The 18,736-nt window shown below is 38.9% G+C and overlaps 2 protein-coding genes and 1 long non-coding RNA gene across 8 annotated transcripts in view; 2 read left to right on the forward strand and 1 right to left on the reverse strand.

The window, feature by feature from the left end:
- ANKRD31 (ankyrin repeat domain 31) overlaps nt 1–13,072 on the forward strand; it is a 55,234-nt gene extending 42,162 nt beyond the window's left edge. For all 3 annotated transcript variants that reach the window (XM_085213635.1, XM_085213636.1, XM_085213637.1), the window contains 4 exons: nt 266–406; nt 1,261–1,357; nt 1,815–1,886; nt 11,509–13,072. In XM_085213635.1, coding sequence (XP_085069761.1) covers nt 266–406; nt 1,261–1,357; nt 1,815–1,886; nt 11,509–11,660 — 462 coding nt within the window. In that variant the 3' untranslated portion in view covers nt 11,661–13,072. The remainder of the gene's footprint in view (nt 1–265; nt 407–1,260; nt 1,358–1,814; nt 1,887–11,508) is intronic.
- On the reverse strand, nt 1–15,457 carry LOC146542170 (uncharacterized). The gene is made up of 3 exons (XR_014880523.1): nt 15,330–15,457; nt 7,384–7,543; nt 1–941 (listed from the first exon to the last, which is right to left on the reverse strand). It is a non-coding gene; the product is annotated as an uncharacterized LOC146542170 (long non-coding RNA).
- GCNT4 (glucosaminyl (N-acetyl) transferase 4) overlaps nt 15,454–18,736 on the forward strand; it is a 17,864-nt gene continuing 14,581 nt past the window's right edge. For 2 of the 4 annotated variants that reach the window (XM_085213648.1, XM_085213649.1), the window contains exons 1-2: nt 15,454–15,585; nt 16,228–16,347. The gene's annotated coding sequence lies outside the window, so the exon portion shown is untranslated. The remainder of the gene's footprint in view (nt 15,586–16,227; nt 16,348–18,736) is intronic. The other 2 variants (XM_003213492.4, XM_085213650.1) reach the window with 1 other exon arrangement.

Consider the following 18,736-nt stretch of genomic DNA (forward strand, 5'->3'; position numbering starts at 1 on the left):
AATATTTTTTGATGGAGCATTCCTTTATTCTGATTGTTTAACTTTGTACATACTAAACAATATTAGCCAGTATTGTGTATAACAATTTAACTTAGTGTAAAAAACTGTTAAGCTATAAGAATTTTTGTTTATTTATTGTGGGGAAAAAAAATTGGCTACAACTCTTCAGCTATATAGTCCAACATTTTTTTCCATGTTTTAGGGATTTTAATTCAGGCTTTTTATTTTATAAGCTGAAAACTATTTCTTTATTTTTCTTTTTCAGGAATTCACTTGCAAAGCTACACTCTTAACAAATGGCAAGATCAAAACAAGTAAAAACAAAATATTTCAGAATCCAGTTCGGTGGGTTGAAGACCTACTAGGAAGTGATATTTATGTGACGTGGAAGTATGCATGGAACAAGGTATGCTTGATTTTTACTCTCAGAAATAATATTGATAAATGCAAATAACAAATTTAACAAATCTATAAATTATAAGGTGAAATGCAGTCAGGAAATATTTTCACTATTTTTGATCTCCATTTCTTAGTTATATAAGCGTGGTACAAGCCTAAATTTTAAAGTCTTCCTACTGCTAATGAAGTGCTGTGAACAGAAGTACGTAGTTCCAGAAGAGGAGTAGCTATACAGTGCTGAGCTAGATACAGCTGTTCAGAGATTGTGAAAAACCTAGTCTGTAAGCTGTCAGTGTTTTGGAAGATGGTTTTAAAAATGATTCAGAAGTTGACTGAAAAAGCTGAAAGGTAGTTAATCACAGAATCACAGAATTGTAGGGGTTGGAAGGGACCTCTAGAGATCATCAAGTCCAATCCCCTGCCAAAGCAGGCTCTGTACAGCTAGCTGCATGAGCAGGTGTCCACATGGGTACTGAATATCTCCCAAGAAGAAAACTCCACAGCCTCTCTAGGTAGCCTGTTCTGGTGCTCTGTCACCATCACTGTGAAGAAAAGAGAATAAAGAGAATAAATAAGAGAATAAAAAGAAGCAGTCAACAGTTTGAGATGTCAAAATGTCAGGGATAAATGTTGCAAAAATAGTCTTATTTATTTATTTTAGAGATCTTAGTAGATAAATGACATTTTTCCAATAAGAATTTTAATCAGCAGAATTTGTTTAATATTGCCGGATGCAGGTTATTAAGTACATAAACTGAATTTTAAAAGAAAAGTGAAAGTTGTTCACCTATCAGGGGAAAAAAAAAAAAAAACAAAAAAACAATTAAAATGAACAGTTATCCACTTAGATCTTGCTTATAGGTTGCTTATCATGGGACACAGTTGTCAAAGCTTGTTGTTGAAGATGCTCCTATTTCTATTGACCTGGAAATACCATCACAACAGAGAGAGTTTGCAGGTATGTACCACTTAAAATCTAATATTCACCATGACTGAAGCATCAGAAAGTAATTTTTCATGAGCTTAAATTCCAAAATTCATCCATTGCTTCCTGATTTATTTTGGGCTACATTCATATATCAGATCCCTGAACTGAAACATAGATAGTGACATAATAACTGTGGTCTTCAAAGAAGTACTTTTCATTCAGAAAGTAGTTGCATGAAGGAGATAATTACTAATGACTTGATTGCTATATAAAAACATGTATGTAAAATTTTGTTTAAAAATATTTAATATAGAGAATGTGAAGTTTTTAATAAGTTAATTTCATACTTTGTTTCTTTTGGAAACTCAGTTATGTGCACAGCTTTTAATTGTATGTAAATATTAAGGTCGCAAATAATGTGTGTTGCTGGAAATCCAAATATGTTGAAGCAACTACTAATTGTGGACTTCATTGTTGTCACAAACAGAAACTGTGAAAACATTTCCATCCACTGAAGGAGGAGCAGCTGAAAGTCTCCCCACTGCCAGAGAATTAAAGAGTAAGATTTCTGCTTTTAACTGGTAAAAAAAAAAAAACAAAAATGATGGCTCTGCTCATGGATTGGATTGATCTGAAAGAGATACTCAAGTTTTTCAAGCTCCGTATGTTCTACTTACTCTCTTGAATCCAAATTAGAAACATCTTGTTGTTTTCATGTAGTTAACAAAATAACTCAATGTCATTTGAAGTGTTCAGTTGCATGTCTCCACTGAGTAAGGACAAAGACAAACAATTCCTGCTTTTAGGTAGAGAAATATGATACAACAGCATTGTGGAATAATGAAATATAGTCTAATTCAGAGAGAGGAATGGAAATGTTACTAAAGATCCAGAGATCTCTGGGGAGTTCACTGAGCTTTTAAGTTTGTGTTTTCAGTATTCCATTTTTGTGTTGGTTGCACATTAAACCCTGTTGGCAGTATTAACAGTATTCAGCTGTGCTTACTGCATTTGAGGTAGCATTTCTGCTTGTACTGCCTTTGATTATACCAAAGAGGCATGACCAAGAGTTCAACTGCAGTGCAAAGGCAAAATGACCATCTCAAATCCTGTATGGGCAGTGTAACTTTGCACTGCAGTCAGTCAGGTCTGCTGTGGGAAACAGTAACAAGCATATGAGAGGTGAAGTGTCTAAATTTGTGTCAGACACTATGAACTGAAGTTGTATTCACATTGCAAAGCCGTTGTTTAAGCATCTGCAATGCCTTCAGCTCCAGGGCAAAAGATGCAGTAAACTCTGGAGCAGAGAATCTTCTGCAAAAAATAATTTGTTAGCTTATTTTTTTGTAAGTTGTGTATGGATGTTAGCAGTGAGCAGTTAAACTGAATGTCTTAACTGCCATTTTTAAAATCACACACTCAAAAAAAGAAAAAAAAAAAAATCCAAACAAACCAAAAACACCCAATAAAACAAACTCCCTAACAGACTGAACTCCCTGTGATTTTAACTGAAAAGTTGCATGTTACGGCTCATAGGAGTTGTATATCTCTACTGAACAAATGACCATCCAGCCACTTTCATGTTCTCTCAACTTATTCGTTGTAGTTCTGCTTACCAGCTAACTTCCTGTAATGTAGCATGTGTGGTTGTTGTCAGCCTATTATTTGATTGCCCTGTCCTATCTGGAAACTTACAGCAAGAGGTTCACTTTGTAGACAAAGATATTCTCTGACATACAGGTAGGGATTATGCAAAATAAAAATTTGTAATACAATAAAATAAATAAATTCAAAATTCACAGAAATATTGGTTCAAATATAGATTTCTTTGTATCTAATACAGTTATTCTTGTCAGTAAAGGAAGAATGTGCACAGGATACCCTTAAAGAAATTTGACCAATGGTTTCCACATTTCTAGCTTATAGAACCCAAACCTTTCTTATTCGCTTTTTGTATTCATTTGAGGAGAAACTTCAGATTTCTTACCAAAAATATTTCTGAAAGCAAACTATGGAAAAATAACTCTCACTTAGGAAGGAAAGTCCTTCAAAAGCTTATCTCATGTGTTTAATTGAGTCTCTTAAATGAAGCTTTGGAAGTGCCTTCAGAACCTACATAGCCCAAGAATGAATTTGTTGTATTGTTTGCCTCTTGAGTGGTCCTTAGGAAACAAATGCAGATACACAATGCCATTGCTTCTTTGCTTCATGCCGAATAAATTCTAAATGCAAAGCTCAACTGATTTAAGTTGACTTTTAACTAGTATTTGTTTTTGTCTTCACTAGTCCTGGGAAGTGATAAAAGAATAATTCTAGCAGTTTTCTTGCTAGTTGATCTTGTTTTGTTATTCTTGTGCAGTACAGAGTTCTGGTACTGAGGTTGCTGATGGGGCAGGAGAATATTTAAATCCAAATAAGTGCTCCATAGAATGAGACCAAAACTATTAAATGTTTCTATACCATGTAGATATAACATTGGAGTACAAGTAAATAATGCATGTGCATATTAGCAAGAATTTTCCTTTAGATCTTAAACTGTGAACTCCTCAGAGTTCTAATTCAGAGCTCCAGTTTCTGCCCAGGCTTAAACAATTATGTCAGAAACTACTTTCACAGATAAGATTTGGTATTATTTTATTAGTATTTTTGGAAGAAAGGTGGAAAAGATGATGAATATTATTTAGTAATTCAAAAATCAGGATGAGAACTGGGCACCCGAAGTTTAGGTTTTTTTCTAAAACAAATGTCATGACCTAAAGGAGCTTGACCCTTCATATCTGACTTTTGGATTGGGTATTAGTGGCATAATCACCATTAATAACAGTTATAAGGAATAAAAGAAGAACTTGGAAATGTAGAAATATATGTAAATACATAGATACTATAGTAAAATATTCATTAACTAGATAGTGTCCTTATTTACATTCCTGTAATCCACAGGAACGTATACTATGAATTCTTTGTATTTCATATTTTAGAAGCAGTGAGATTGTAAACAAATACTTCTATCCAGAATAATTTTCCATCTCAGAGTTATTTCATGGCGAGGCTATTCTTTGAGTTCTGGCTTCAAAAAATTTATTATGTTTGAATGCATTCTCTCCTTTGTACCTTGTAGACAAAATGTTTAAAAATATTTCCCAGTACTTTCAAGGTCCAGAGATTTGCTTTGGGTAATTGCATACTGTACAAAGAAGCAAATAGTTATGTCAGCAAAACTTACAAAGCTGCATTTTCCAGTAACTTTTTATGCCCTGACTGAAGTATAGGCTTACTTCATCTACATACACTTTGTTTCCAAAAATCCTCTTCCTGCTCTTATGTGACTATCAGCAAGGTAGAAGATTGTGTGACTGTGTATTGAGTTGAGTGGATAATGAGAACGGAACAAAATTCACTTTTGAGGAGACCAGGAATGAAAAATAAGAAAATAATTCTAAAGGATGTAATGTCATAGAAGCCAGTTCTAAGAATTTAATGTCTGTGATTTCTTACCTCTTAGTTGTTTTTTTTTTTCCTGAAACTGGCATATTACTTCAAAGGTAACTAGGTGAGTCAGAACCATAGGTTAATGTAGGTCAGATAGAATTTCTGAAGGTCTCCAGTCCAGCCTCTTGATCTAAGTAGGACTAATTTACAAGTTAGATAATGTTGCTTCAGCCCTTGTCCAGTCAGTTTCTGAGTATTTTCACGGATGTACATTGCACAGCATCTCTTTACAAGCTGTTCCAACACTTGACCATGTGGTCACTGATGGTGATTTGTTTTTCCTGTGTACAGGAATCTTATTTCCTTAGGAAACCTCACTAAAAGTAAACTGACTCCAAAGGGCGTTTAAAGCTCTTAAAGTTTAAAGTGGCTGTGTGGCCTTTTTACTTTAAAGTTGTAAAGAAATGCTTTGATATCTGGCCTTTCAGCTGCATGCAGCTGCTTTTCATCTGCTTTGTTGGTCATGTAGAGACTGAGAAAAACAGAGCTGTTGTAGATAACCTTCTTAGTATACCTGTCTTTTCCTGTCTTACTTAGAAAAGTGATAAAAGAAAGGCAGTGCAATTAACAGTAAGAGGAAGGCTTGCTGTGATGCTTTTGAACAGGAGACTTTTTTTGACTCCACGGTCTGATAGTGTCAAATTAAAGCACTTAAGAGACTACCTAAATACCTTAACTTGATGAGCATTCTGATCATAACACTTTTTTTTTTTTCCCCAGCACTGAATTTTAACAAAGGTGGAACAAATCTCCTACAGAATAAAAGTTCAATATTTAAAGCACGACACAAAAATTTATTTATGAGCTTAGGGGAAGCCTCATTGTTCTGAGACTGCACTTAAAAATCCACTGAGCAAGTCACAACTCCTCTGGATGTTGCTAGTGAATGAAAGCTATAGGATTTCTACTAAATAACAATTTTGACCTGAGCTGTAAATAGACTTATACTTTGTCTTCTGTTTCTCCTAATCTGCAGCAATGTGCTGTAAGTTGTGGGAATTTTGAAGTGCTACTTTTTAATTACCCAAGATTGGCCCTGGGGCTGGTTCTTAACTTGTCATATAAAACTCAGATTTTATAGAAAGCTTAAAATAATTTAAAGTGTATAAATTGTGTATTTATCCTCCGAAAGATTACGCAAGGGAATTATTGGCTGGTAAAGTGTAAAGTAATAAATCAAAATAATAAATCGGAAAAGAGACAAACTGGTGATGGGAACCTGCATAGTGTTGGTTAGGACAAGAAGTAGTTTCCTCCAAATCCTTTTTCAAGTAATCATATTCTTAATGAAGGATGCTAGTGTATGCATTTGTTGTTGGAGATCTCAGTAATTTGATATTTGAATCATTGATTCAATCCAGGAATTTAAAGTCCATCGGGCAGCTATGTAAAAAATATTTGTTAGAAAAAAGGAATTGGGCATGTTTTAATTTTTTTTTTCATAATAGATTCAATCTTGAAGATATATTCTCTTATGGGAAGTTGTATACATTTTAAGATGGATACTAGCATGTATGTCAATCATACCTCTCAACTTTTTGGGAAAAATTAAATTACAGCTGCAGTAAAGTCAGTAAAATCTGCTGATACTTAGGTTGTTCTTTCTCTATCCTCATAGGTAACGTTGTATTTCTATATTTTAACATTCTATTTCTGTAATAGATTTGAGGGTTTGAGTTCCTCATGTTGGTAAATAAAAAATTTAGAATATTTTAATAAACTGCTACAAAGACACTGAGTAGCAGTTCATACGGTATCATATAATGTAGAATATTTGTTACTGGCTAACATGCATGTACCTAATGTATGTAGTAGAGAGGAAAAAAAGTTACTGTATAAGGTTATGACCTGGGCAAAAGTTTTAATGGATAATGACATATTGTCTCTGTGCCACTTATCTAGGCAGTGCAGGGAGGAAAGCTGTGAAGTGTTATTAATACATTGTTTGAACATTTAGAAACAGGTTTTATAGTAACCGTATCTCTCCAGAAAGTATAAGGTCTCCCAGTCTGTATTGTAGGAACAATACTTCCATGTATTTGAAATACATTCAAAGAAAAGTGAATCTAGATACCTGTTGTGTGTTTTTCTTTGTTTTTGTTTTTTTGGTTTTGTTTTGTTTTTTTTTTTTCCTGCTTTATGACATTGCTTTTGTCAGTCTTGCTGGAGGACAAAAAGAAAGAATGAGGTTATGAGAAAAGCTATTATTTATTAAGTAGAGGAAAAAACATTGCTTTCTCAAATCTAACATTTTTTTTCTAGCAGCAACTTAATAGAATAATGATTTCTGAAGCATTAATTAAATTCCAACTTATTGCCGTGCAAATTCTGGTACAATTTTAGTGGTACAACAAAGTAACTCATCATTATAGTTCACTAAGTAACTTCCAAACTGAAATGACTTATTTTAGAAGATGTGATAAATAGTCTTCAAATTTTTCTGAAGGATGTTAACAAAAATGCAGCATCTGGTAAGTTAGCTTTTGAAGAAAAATACGGGTTTGGGCACAAACTGTCACAAAATAGCCAAACTCCATGCTGACCTGTATCTTCTAGGGTTTCCTTACCTTTGGATATCTGACTTAAATGACATGTCTCATTGTTAGAAAGGGATCACTCCTTACTAATTTGTTTGCAAAAGCCTTGGACTTCAGCATACAGAGAAGGAAAAATCTGTCAGAATGAAGATATCCAACACGTGAAGTGAATCAAGAAATGTAGAGAGACCTGGAAAAAAGAAAAAGCTTTCTGAGGGGGGGGAAAAAGAACAAAACCAATAACAGAGATCAGGGAATCATAGAGAGAAAGATCTGGTCTAACAATGACTGTCTCCACAGATATCTGTTTTTCTAAGATACCAGGCCTTAATCAACTATAAATAAGTCATTTCCAAAATTACCACTAACTTGGGAAGAATTTGTATGCCTCTATTCAGTCTCAGCATTTTGAGAGTCACAGTATCTAAAAATGTTGTTTGTGTGAGGTGCTGGCTGTCGTTTCCCAGTCCTTACTTAGTGTGAAGGGCCAGTGCCTATTGGGATTCCAGGTGTACTCTGTTTTGATTTCTTGAGTGGAACGCATATGAGGCCCAAGAAACTTCAAATCTCTTAAGATGGTTTTTGTTTCAAATATTCAGAGTGGAATTCTAGATTAAATGCTGTTGTCTTTAAGTGCGTTGTCCTTAGATCTTCTCTTCACTAATGCACCTGTAGGCCACATCTAAACTAACTGCACCTGACTTGAGCCAGATGGATAACATCTTCTGTGACTTCACTATTGATATCACAAATCAGTTAGGCTTTCTCTCAGTTGTAGTAATAATCTTCACCTGCGTTATGGAAATATTGACTACTGACTAAGATTGATTAATACCTATAAATTGACCCAAATATGCTGGTGGTTGAAGTGCAAGAACATTTAAATTCCTTCTACAGATAATTTCAAACAGTATAATAGTTAAAAAGTGATTTACAGTGTGATTTACAGTGTCTGTGTGATTCCAGCACTATCTTATTGGGAAAAGTGTTGGGATAGACATTTTTAAAACTGGCTTTTCTTTTGTAATGATCAGAATGTGATGACTGCACAGAAGTAGCAATCTTTTGTGACTAACCTTTATGCAGCTGGAAATTCTGGCCTGACACTTATGATTTTTGCAGCACTAATGGGAATTTTTCCTTAAATAGCATTTTCAGGTTCTTAGCACAGAAGCAATGTCTTGTAAAGCTGTAAGAAAATGAAGATAAAAGTTGAAACTGTTTCAGAAGAGTTTCAAAGCTATAAGGCTGAAATGGATGCCAACACAGATGTAAAAGCCATTGGCAGGCAGGATGGAAAGAGCACGTAGGCTTAGAGAGAGAGAGAAAAAAAAAAAAAAGGCTCATTCTGATGTTGATACTGATTGACACTCTATCTTCCAGCTTGCAAAGATGGAAGAAAACCAAGAGCACCTGACAAGACAACAAAGATAGTAAAACGGAGAAGATCCTGCCTACATGCAAATCATCCATCTAGCTTTTTTTTCTGCACCTAAGGCCTACAGAAGAGTTTTGGATAGCAATATGGAAGCACTTCTGCACTGCTAAAAGCATCTAAGCTGCCAGTCACTTACAAAGACAACTTTCAAAAGGGGAAAAGAGTTAACAGAAAAAGGGAGAATGGAAACTTCAAAGTGTGTATTAAAATGTTTAATTATAAGCAAAGAGAGAAAAGGGAAGAAGAATTGAGAAAGAAAAATGGGAACAGGAAGAATGTTAGTCACCTGTTTCAGAATATGGATTAAGGAGCACAAGGAATAAACATTAAAAAACTGATCAATTCCTACTGGAGAAAAAGATGTTGTATGCGGATATGAAAACTCTGTTACTGAAGACCAAAGTCAGTACCAAGGAGAACAAGATTGAGGTGTATATGTTACTGTGATTTTGCTGTTGACTATTACCTAAAATTAAGGAAAATTAGAGATGCAGGAGTTGTTCAGGTTTTAATTATGCGCTCCAGTAAGGTTGTACTTACAATATTATACTTGTATTTCATTTACAGAATCTTAATCCAATGGATAAGATAGTTTTACCCGAAGGAATCAGCAAAGAAAACCATCAACTCCAAGGGAAAAAAAACCAAATCAATAGATTTATATGGTCATAACTTTATGACACCTTCGGATGCTATTTTAGATTTTTTTTTTTGTGAGATAGAATGTTGCAGCAAGAGCACTAGAAGGACCGTTCCCAAGAGTAAAAAATGAATGTCTCTTCTCCAATTACGATCTTTCAAAAAAGGATTTTAAAATAACTTCAAACATTGCAAAGAATTTTTTCTGTACTTAACCTACAATCTGTGGGCATTTCAGGATGAAAAGATTTCTTTTCCACAAAGCGAAACAGGTTAAAGTCACGCCTGTCATCTCATTCTAGTACTGCTCTTTTTTCAGCTCAGCTTCTGCCAGTTTATTTTATCAAAATATTCCCAGGCTTACTTTGAAGATATTTTTTTTTTTTCCTGAGAGTGTTACCCTTAGAACTGTATTGTGACTTCCCATTCCAGTATTCCTATTTATACTCTTTGAAACATTGTTTCCAGTTGAGTATGTAAGAGGCTTCTTCTGGTGTGACTGACTAGTCTTTCATAAGAGATTATGGATTCGTGCATGGAACATTGTAATGCAACCTCTCAGAGATGTCATGTATTCAGCCTGCATGTCTTCACTTGCTGTAGTCTAAGATACTTAAATATATGTTGGACATTGGATTATAGCTCTGTTGTGCTTTTTTTGTTCCATTTTCTGTTGTGTTATGGCATGAGTATGCAGAAGAAATACTGAGAATGTAAAACATGGAATGATATCCTATTCTCACTGAAGTTGGAAGTGTAACTGTGAATGTCACAGGAGTGGAACAACACGTCATCAAGAGCAAGATTGTTTATTTGCAATTCTGTACTTAGAGCTCTTACTTTTAATAGTAACGTGCTACTTCTCTGCTTTGCCTGGTGAGCTCCCTGAAATCAGGACATTGCAGACAAATCCTCATTGAGTGGGAGAAATAGACTTGAAATGTCTACTACTTACAAGATACACTGATTTTTCACCACTAGGACCTACTAATGTTGTCAGCTCAGTGAATATATCATGCATTTGGTGATTGATGTAAGTGGCACAGCTGGAAAACCTTGGTAACTGAGAAAGGTAAATTCTTGGTATGGCATAGTGTAGGTCAGGAATAAGTGCAAGGTAAATTACCAACTGCTGTTGCTTCAGACAAGTTCTTTCTGCATTTTAAGAGATATTTATTTTGGCTGATCTAATCATCTTGGAATACCTATCCACTTGAAATATCAAATACTGTCTGAACACTCTTTTTAAATGGAGGCCATCAACACTCTCATGACAATCCTTCTCTTACTAATGTCTTAATACATGTGCCATTTCTGGTACTGAATGGAAAAAGTGCGGATGGGAGATGAACAAAGTCAGGTAACTTCAAAAGCAACAGCCCCAAAAGCCAATCTGACGCGTGTTCCTACAGGAAAGATTACTGTAACTTTTACTGGTGCAGGATATTTATTCTGCTTCTTATGCTTCTGATTTTTGTCGGTGAAAATTACAAGTTCAGATGCTCAGTTAGTGACATGCATGCCTTAAGTTCATGCACTGCAATAGTTGCTTCAGTCCAGCAGATATTTAAGTACTGCTTTTTTCTTTTTTTCTTTTTTTTTTTTTAAATAAAGCTCTCTTTTTATATAATAAGTTCCAGACTATAGGAAGGGCATGGTAAGAGAGATTCTGTAATTCTTGGGAGGTATACTGAACTCATCTGTTTATGTCATCTGTTTATGTATAGAATATATGACATTCAAGTAAGGCTGAAGAACAACTGCATTTTCCATACCAATTTGCAGTGAGAGCCATTGTATCATTGGAAATGACTGCTGAGGGTTGGATTCTCACACTGAGCCCTGAAGCACATAGCACTGGCTGGCCTTGCATCACCTTGGTGCAAGTACTATGCCAACATCGCAAATAAGGTAGCTGAGATCTTAGGACATAAGCATCTAGGCCACTGGAGTCTATCATGCCTTCATAGCTCCAACAAGATACTGACACCTGTGTGGATAATACCAGTGAATAGCCAGTGAATGTTTCCACTTGTGTCAGTACGCACTGTATAATCATCCACATTCTTTTTTAACAGGTTTCTCTGTCCAGTTCAACTCAGTAGAAAGTTCAACGTGTTTTCTTCAGTTCACTGAGTTACTCATCATATGTACAGAGGAGTTTCTACCATGGCCTTTAATGGAAAAGCACTGGAATTTCTACAGGGCATGTGAAGATTTTGGATTCTGAAGTCTTCTAAAGTGCTAACACTTTTTTTTTCCATCATCATTTAGTTCTAAATGTACAAATGTTTGCTTCTAAGTGCTTTGTTACTATTGTTTTGATAAATCATTTGCCCTGTACTTGTAATGGGCTGAAAGATTGTCTGGTTTAACTGCAGAGTACTTTGTAGCGGGTGAGGGTAACTGTCACGATTGAATTTTGTGCTTTAATGTTCTGAAATGGACAGGAGTTATTATACACTGGTCCACAAATTGTATTCTATGTTACCAGCTTTGTATGAAACTCCACTGATTTCTGTGGCTTTTTATCCAGATAGATATCAATATTGATGGCCACTTGTCACATCTCAGTGTTGAACCAGTCTGCCCAAGCATGTGCTGTCAGAAGTGGCTGCAAGAGTTTGTATAATAACATAAGCTATTAAGCAAAATCCAAGATGGGCAGCTTTGAATGATCACCAGCAACTTTGCTTTGTGAGGCTTGGTTATATACAAACAACTGAGAATGGGATCTATGCTGGGAGAAGCTATAAGAGAGCTCTTAGCCTTTGAAAATGCTCATAGAAATTCAGTTGTTGATTCAACCAAATCCATTTGACAGTCAAAAAATGTGCCAGCACAAGACAGGAAGTACAGTGATTCTGGTAAACAAGTTTTTCAGTCTAGTAACATCCAGGATTTTCAGCCTGATTACTGGAGGATTTCTGTTTGTTTTGATTTCGCACAGTGTGAATCTGCCTCAGTAGCATGTCTATAATATATTTGACTGTTAGGAGAATTATCCACATGCAAGTGGTGTTCTAGCTCTTTCATTCCCTGAGTTGTAAGAAGACTTGAGATAATAATACCTACTATTCCTAACTCGAGTGAATGGGGTGAGAAATATCTCCTGTCAATACATAACATACTCAGCTTGCTATTTGGAGTGTGAAGAGCTGTTCTGCAGGGATTTGATTAGTGTCTTAAACAGGAAGAGGTTTAGGGGGGAGAGAGGCTTCTGATGGTCAGAGAGTTAATGTGCCTGCGCATGCATGAGCAATCATTGCCTGTTAGGCTGTAAGGATTAAAAGGAAAAGAAAAAAAAAAAAAGAAAAAACACAAAACAAAAAACAACCAAGTGCCTTGAAGCCAGAGAAAGTTAAAGGCTACTGAGTGATGGGTATTTAGTAAAGGTCAGTTTGCAAGCAGGAAGTAAACAGAACATTCCCACAGCTGCTGCAGGAAAACAGACCTGAAGAAATATTGGTCTAAGGGAGCTGTTCATTCAGATACTGTTGCTTGGAGCACCCTTGGAGAAGAAAAGTAGTTTTTCATCAAAAGTGAAAGATTTTTGACTGTAAAAGTTACTGTTAAAGCCACTTATGTGTGATGTCTTTTTTGTGTTACAAATTGTTTAATAAAATTATAATGAAAAACTGGGAGGAGCTGACAAATACTTCTATCTGTTACAACAGGGTGACTCCATGCCCGAAGGCAACAAAGATACAATAACAGAAGTCTGATTGATTCCAGTTGGGCAAAGAGTGAAAATGGAGTTATATGGAAATAGCTCTCATTGACATCTTACGTAAAAGTTACCACACTTTTCAATATTTATGTTGTATATAAGCATCTTAGCTTGACAACATAATCTGTTTTAATATGAGTAACAAATGTAGAGTTCTGCTTCCTAAGTCTTACAATCATGAATTTTTCATATTCTGCATACTGGAATCCTTTTCTTAATGTAAAGATCCACTCAGAGATGATGAAAGCCATGCCACTGTGAAAAGGATGTTTTCTTGATTATTTTTTTTTCCTACGTGTACTATTGCATAAAAACACAAGCTGTTACCACTGGTCAAAGATGGGCAGCTATGAGTGATCCTGACTACAGCTGAATAAGAGTGCATCTACTCACAAGTGGCAAACAGTGATTGGTCCACACGTCCCCTCCTGCTTCTTCTGTGATTCAGTTCTCTTACTTGGAAAACCACTTCTCCACTGCTGGGCTGTGAATTAGTGCATATTTTATGCCGTGCAGAAGAGAGGACAAGAAACATGAAAAAATACAAAGCCCTTGGTATTCTGTCTGCTGTTAACATTCAGACACAAAAGAAGAGGAGGAAGAGATGATGTAGTGAACAAAAGCCACAACTTCAGATTTGTATTCACACCGATTTACTCATTTATGTTTTGCCAAGATGGAGTAAAACAGAATCAGTGGTAAGATTAATATCAATAGGTAAAAGAAGAAGAATAGAAGGTGTAAAACAAAAGCATGAGAGCAAGGAGGAGATAAGCACCTGGGAGGCAAACAATACAGCTGGGATTTGTTGATGTCAAGGCCAGAAGAGACCAATGTGAAAATCCAATCTCCTGCATAGCATAGGCTGTAGGTTATCACGCGACAAAAGCAAAGGAGGCAAGGGAAAATGAGGCAGGAAACAAAGATGTGGATAAAGCTGTACTTGGTGGAGGATCAGCACAAATAATGCTCCTTCTTTCCAGGCAAAGCTGAACTGTAACCAGTAAGGACACGTAAGGTGAAAGAAATGCAAGAATGAAAGCTGACTGTGGAAAGTGATTACAGGTCCTGTATGGTGCAAATACTTAGTGGTGGTGTCTGCAAATTGTGTTGAAGGAGGGGTGGGCCTGCAGGCAAAACACAGACCAAAATAATCTTACCATAAGAATTCGAGTAATTTCTTCGAGCAGCTGGAGTTTGTGAGCGTTTTGTGATCAAGGCACAGAGCAAAGACTTCTTTTATTCCAGCAACTTCATATGTGAGACTTGGGCACTTTTTCTGTTCATCAGCAGTGAAATGACTAGTTTGGTCAGAAATTATTATACAGGTGATCTGAAATTTATGTTTTTGGCCATATCAAGAAAAGAATAAGAAGCTTAACTGATACAGCAAGAGAGTGTAACAGTTCAGAGATGAAGTTTCAAAGGGCCTTCGAATTTGTGTATACATGTATCATAGAATCATAGAATGGCCTGGGTTGAAAAGGACCACAATGATCATCTAGTTTCAACCCCCTGCTATGTGCAGGGTCACCAACCACCAGACCAGGCTGCCCAGAGCCACATCCAGCCTGGCCTTGAATGCCTCCAGGGATGGGGCATCCACAACCTGTTCCAGTGCGTCACCACCGTCTATATAAAAATCTTCCTTTTAAGATCTAATCTAAACCTCCCCGTCTCAGTTTAAAACCATTCCCCCTTGTCCTGTCACTATTGACCCTCGTAAACAGTCATTCCCCTCCCATTTATATGTATATATATTTTTTCTAAGACATAGTCTTTGCTCTGAAAGAAAGTTTTCCTGCTGATATATCGTTGCAGCAGCAGCAGCATCGGCGTCCGACAGACGCCTCCCGATTCTGCTTGTTACCGTGGAAGGCGCTCAGACACACGGTTACGCGCAATTCAGTTGCGGCGCGTCCAGCGGTCCCAGCCGCCCGCCGCTGCACTGAGCGCAGGTCCGGGGCCGCGGCCGCACCGGGGGCAAAGCTGGCAGCTCCGTTCGGCCCCACAGCGCAGTGCTTTGCCTGGAGGCAGCTGCAGGACCGCGATGTCCCGCTGTCAGGGTGGCTTTATTCCGCAGTTTGCCCAACAGAGAGCGTTCGCAGAAGGCAGCGGACTCTTCGCTGGGGGCCTCGCCCACACGCACACGCACACATGCCCACTCACCCCGAGGTGCCGCGGCGAGGGCTCTGCCAGCGGCCCTGGCCCGACCCCAACTTTCCACGGGGAGCGGAGCGGCCGTGGAGTTTGAGGAAGAGACGGTAGGAGGAGAAAGAGGAGGAGGGAAGGAGGAGGAGGAGGAGGAAGGGGCGCGGCACGGCGTGGGCGCGCTGGTGCGCGGGGCAGAGCGCGGCGAAGGGAGGTCGGTGCGGTGCGGTGCGGTGCGGTGCGGTGCTGCCAGCAGGCGTGCTGAGGAGCTCCGGTAAGATCGCGCCGTGTGCACGAAAAGTTAACGGCGGGGTAGAAGTGGAGGCTCTGAAGGCAGACGAAGGGCAGGTGTACGCCGGGAGCCGAGCACAGCCCTGAGCCGAGCGAGCTGCGCCCGAGCAGAGCGGTGACAGCTTCAGGCGGATCTGTAGCGGGGAGCGAATCTGTGGTGGTGTTGGCTGAAGTCTCCGCTGTTGTGTCACCGCTCCGTAAATGGCTATAAGCGCGTGTCTTAGTCTGTGCTGCGCTTAACCGGCCAAGTGCACTCACTTCGTTTCCTTTAGCACGGTTCTCGTTACTTGTTGGGAAACAGAAGTAACAGAACGGCGAGGATCTGTCAGAAAGGAACGGGCTCGCAGTTTTCTTGTTGCTGATTTTTCTCTTTTGGAAGAGATGGAGGCAACTTTTCTTCTCGAGGGTTTAGACTTCTCGGTACTGGAGGAGGGCACCGAAGGGACACCCGCAAGGGACATCCCCTTGAGGCTCTGCTAACGTGACTTTGGGGTTAAGCAGTTCAATGCGTCACACCTTCTCTGCTGCACACCTCCTAAGTTGTTCCATCCGGCAGCAGCATTACTGCTGTGATTCCCTCATTTGCTGAGCCTTTTTTTTTTTTTTTTTTTTTCGCTCTTGACAGTTTGGGGAAGGAACAGTCGAGAGGACAAGGCACTTAAACTCGTGGCTGAAGTGAAGGCAGCGAATGGGGAAAACACTACTTGCTGTCCTCCAAAAACGGAACTGCAACAGTCCAGTGGAGGTGGGAAGTAGAAGTCTGAAAGCAAGTATAAGAGTCTGTGTTTTTTCACTGGGATCAGCTGTACAGTGATCTCTGATACACAGTGTCCTGCATATCAGAAATTTTACATCAAAAGCAACTGGGTATATTCATGGTAGAAAATCACAGGATGTTGGTAGTGTGGAATAGAAAGCTGCAGCCCCCAGCTTTGTAAACTTCTGAGTTGTGAATACTTGCAAAGTGTATGTGGAAAAGAGCTTGGGGGGGCTCTTGTTATCCTTCTGTGCTTTTTACTCTTTCCAAGAACCTGCTTTTATGTACAGGGATAGCAGCCTGGGTTGGGGTGCCCTGTGGGTAAGAGGTGAAATGATGTGCCTGCTCTAACATGACAGCATAGGAAGGAGTATGGGCTCCTGCTGTCTTTGTGCATCTTTGGTTGCTGGTCACATATTGGCTACTCGCTTTGGTCTGGCTTTTGTGCATTTCTGTGTATGCTACCCACTTGCAGAGTCATTCAAAATCACAGACAACAATGGCTAGCACTTTGTGTTGCACAATCCAAATAAGCGAGCAGTTCTGAAGTTAGAACTTGGTAGAAAGTGGTAATGGGGTATGGAAAACTTGGCTGTGCTTTAGATTGCTTGTGTTGGATTGCAGTGGGAATGCAGAAGACCAAAACCAGATACTGAAACCCACTCGCGTGATGGATCTCTAGGTTTTGTGGATGGTTATCTGTGCTGTTTCTGCTATTTCCTGGCATGTGTGCAAATTATGCTGGTCAGTCCACAGACTGTGAGTGATCACCTTAAAAATAGCTCTTTGGCTGAGACCAGATGTCTGGAATTCTTCAGAAGTGGTCCAGGCGAATTAACCAAAGGTAAAATTCAGAAAGTACAAAGGGTCAAGCAGCATGCTATCAGCTAGAGTAAAGAAACTGGCAAGCACTGATGTACAGGATTCAGGCAAGCCAAGGAAAAGTTTAAACATTCATAGAGAACAGGTAAGTCCCAAGAACTTGTCAGCCTGCCAGCTGTTTGTGCTTTCTGCTGAGAGCCTCTTTGGGTGCTTGAGATGTACAGCCCAATATTAAGAAAAATACTCAAATCTATGCATCTCCCTTGTGAGAGTTTCATGTCAATTAGCTGAACAGAAAGAGAGCATTTCAGACTTCTGCTAAAAGATTTCAGATTTCAGGACACAACAATGCAGGCATATCAGAAGGGGCTTTTGGAGATGTGATAGCTCTTGCTCAACACCAGGACCTGAGAGGTGTTGGTATTTTTCCTGGTGCTTTCTGTGCCCATACACAACAAAAAAAGCCACTTCAGGCAGGAGTATGGGCTGTGCTGTGCATGCTGCTGGTGCTGATTGGTGAGGAGGTTGTATCTCACTCACAGGCAGTGCCCAGGGGCTTTTGGTAGAGCTTTTGGTATAGCTTTCTGGCTACAGAAAAGGCATCAGGAGTTCCATGTGGCTGTAGCTTCTAAGGTTTCCCAGGAAATATTAGTGAAAGAGCTAAGAGATCTGGTAGATGAGTCACAAAATGCTCATTTCTAGAACATAAACATAGGGTGCCAAATCTGGCAAGGGAGGTAAGTTTTGCACATCTCTGCCAGTGACCCTAGATTTGATAGATCTCTGACTGAGAAGTTCAAGCAGGTGAAGAGCTCACAGGGCAATGTGTTGCTCGTGAGTCCCTTCTCTTCCAGCTCAGGATGGAAACTCTGACAAAAGGCGAGTTCTCAGCTAGCATCACACCCAGACTTAATGGGTAAGCAGTCATTTTGCACCCCAGTGGCAGAGCACATGTCAACCCTTGGCTCGTGGGCTGGCACTGGTGGGCAAGCTGGCAGCGAGGAGGGATGGCATGTGGAAGGTGCCAGTGGAAGAAATTTGCATGTGCAATGTCCCAACAGAAAGTGCTGTGGCATTTCTTAACGTACATGTAAATAGTACAACACAAGGCTCCTCAAATTTCTTTGTTATATGTAGGAACCTCATGTATACTGGCAATAAAGTTTCTTGTCATATGAGAGACATCATATGAGAGGTGAGGTACTTACAGGTCATATATTATTCCAAGTTGGAAGGGACTTCTGGCTCCTCACATCACCACCCAAAATTCAAACATAATAGAATGTTTTTATATTATAGCTGGACTTGCAGAGCAGATCATTGTGCTTGAAAAAAGCTTCAGAATGTATCATTGGGACCATCAGCATGACACAAAGCTCAGATTCCCGCCCTTGGGATGGCTGTCATGCCCTTACCTAAGGGGAAAGGTGTGGCCCCTGGGACAAGCCATTGCAAGAAACTGGAGGCAGCACCACATGGCCTTGCATCCTCCTGGAGCTGGCACTTCAGCCTGGCTCCTGGGGAGCAGCCTAGCTAACCTGAGCTTTTCTCGGTT

The sequence above is a fragment of the Meleagris gallopavo genome, chromosome Z (assembly GCF_905368555.1).
Source record: "Meleagris gallopavo chromosome Z, MGAL_WU_HG_1.1, whole genome shotgun sequence".
NCBI lineage: Eukaryota > Metazoa > Chordata > Aves > Galliformes > Phasianidae > Meleagris > Meleagris gallopavo.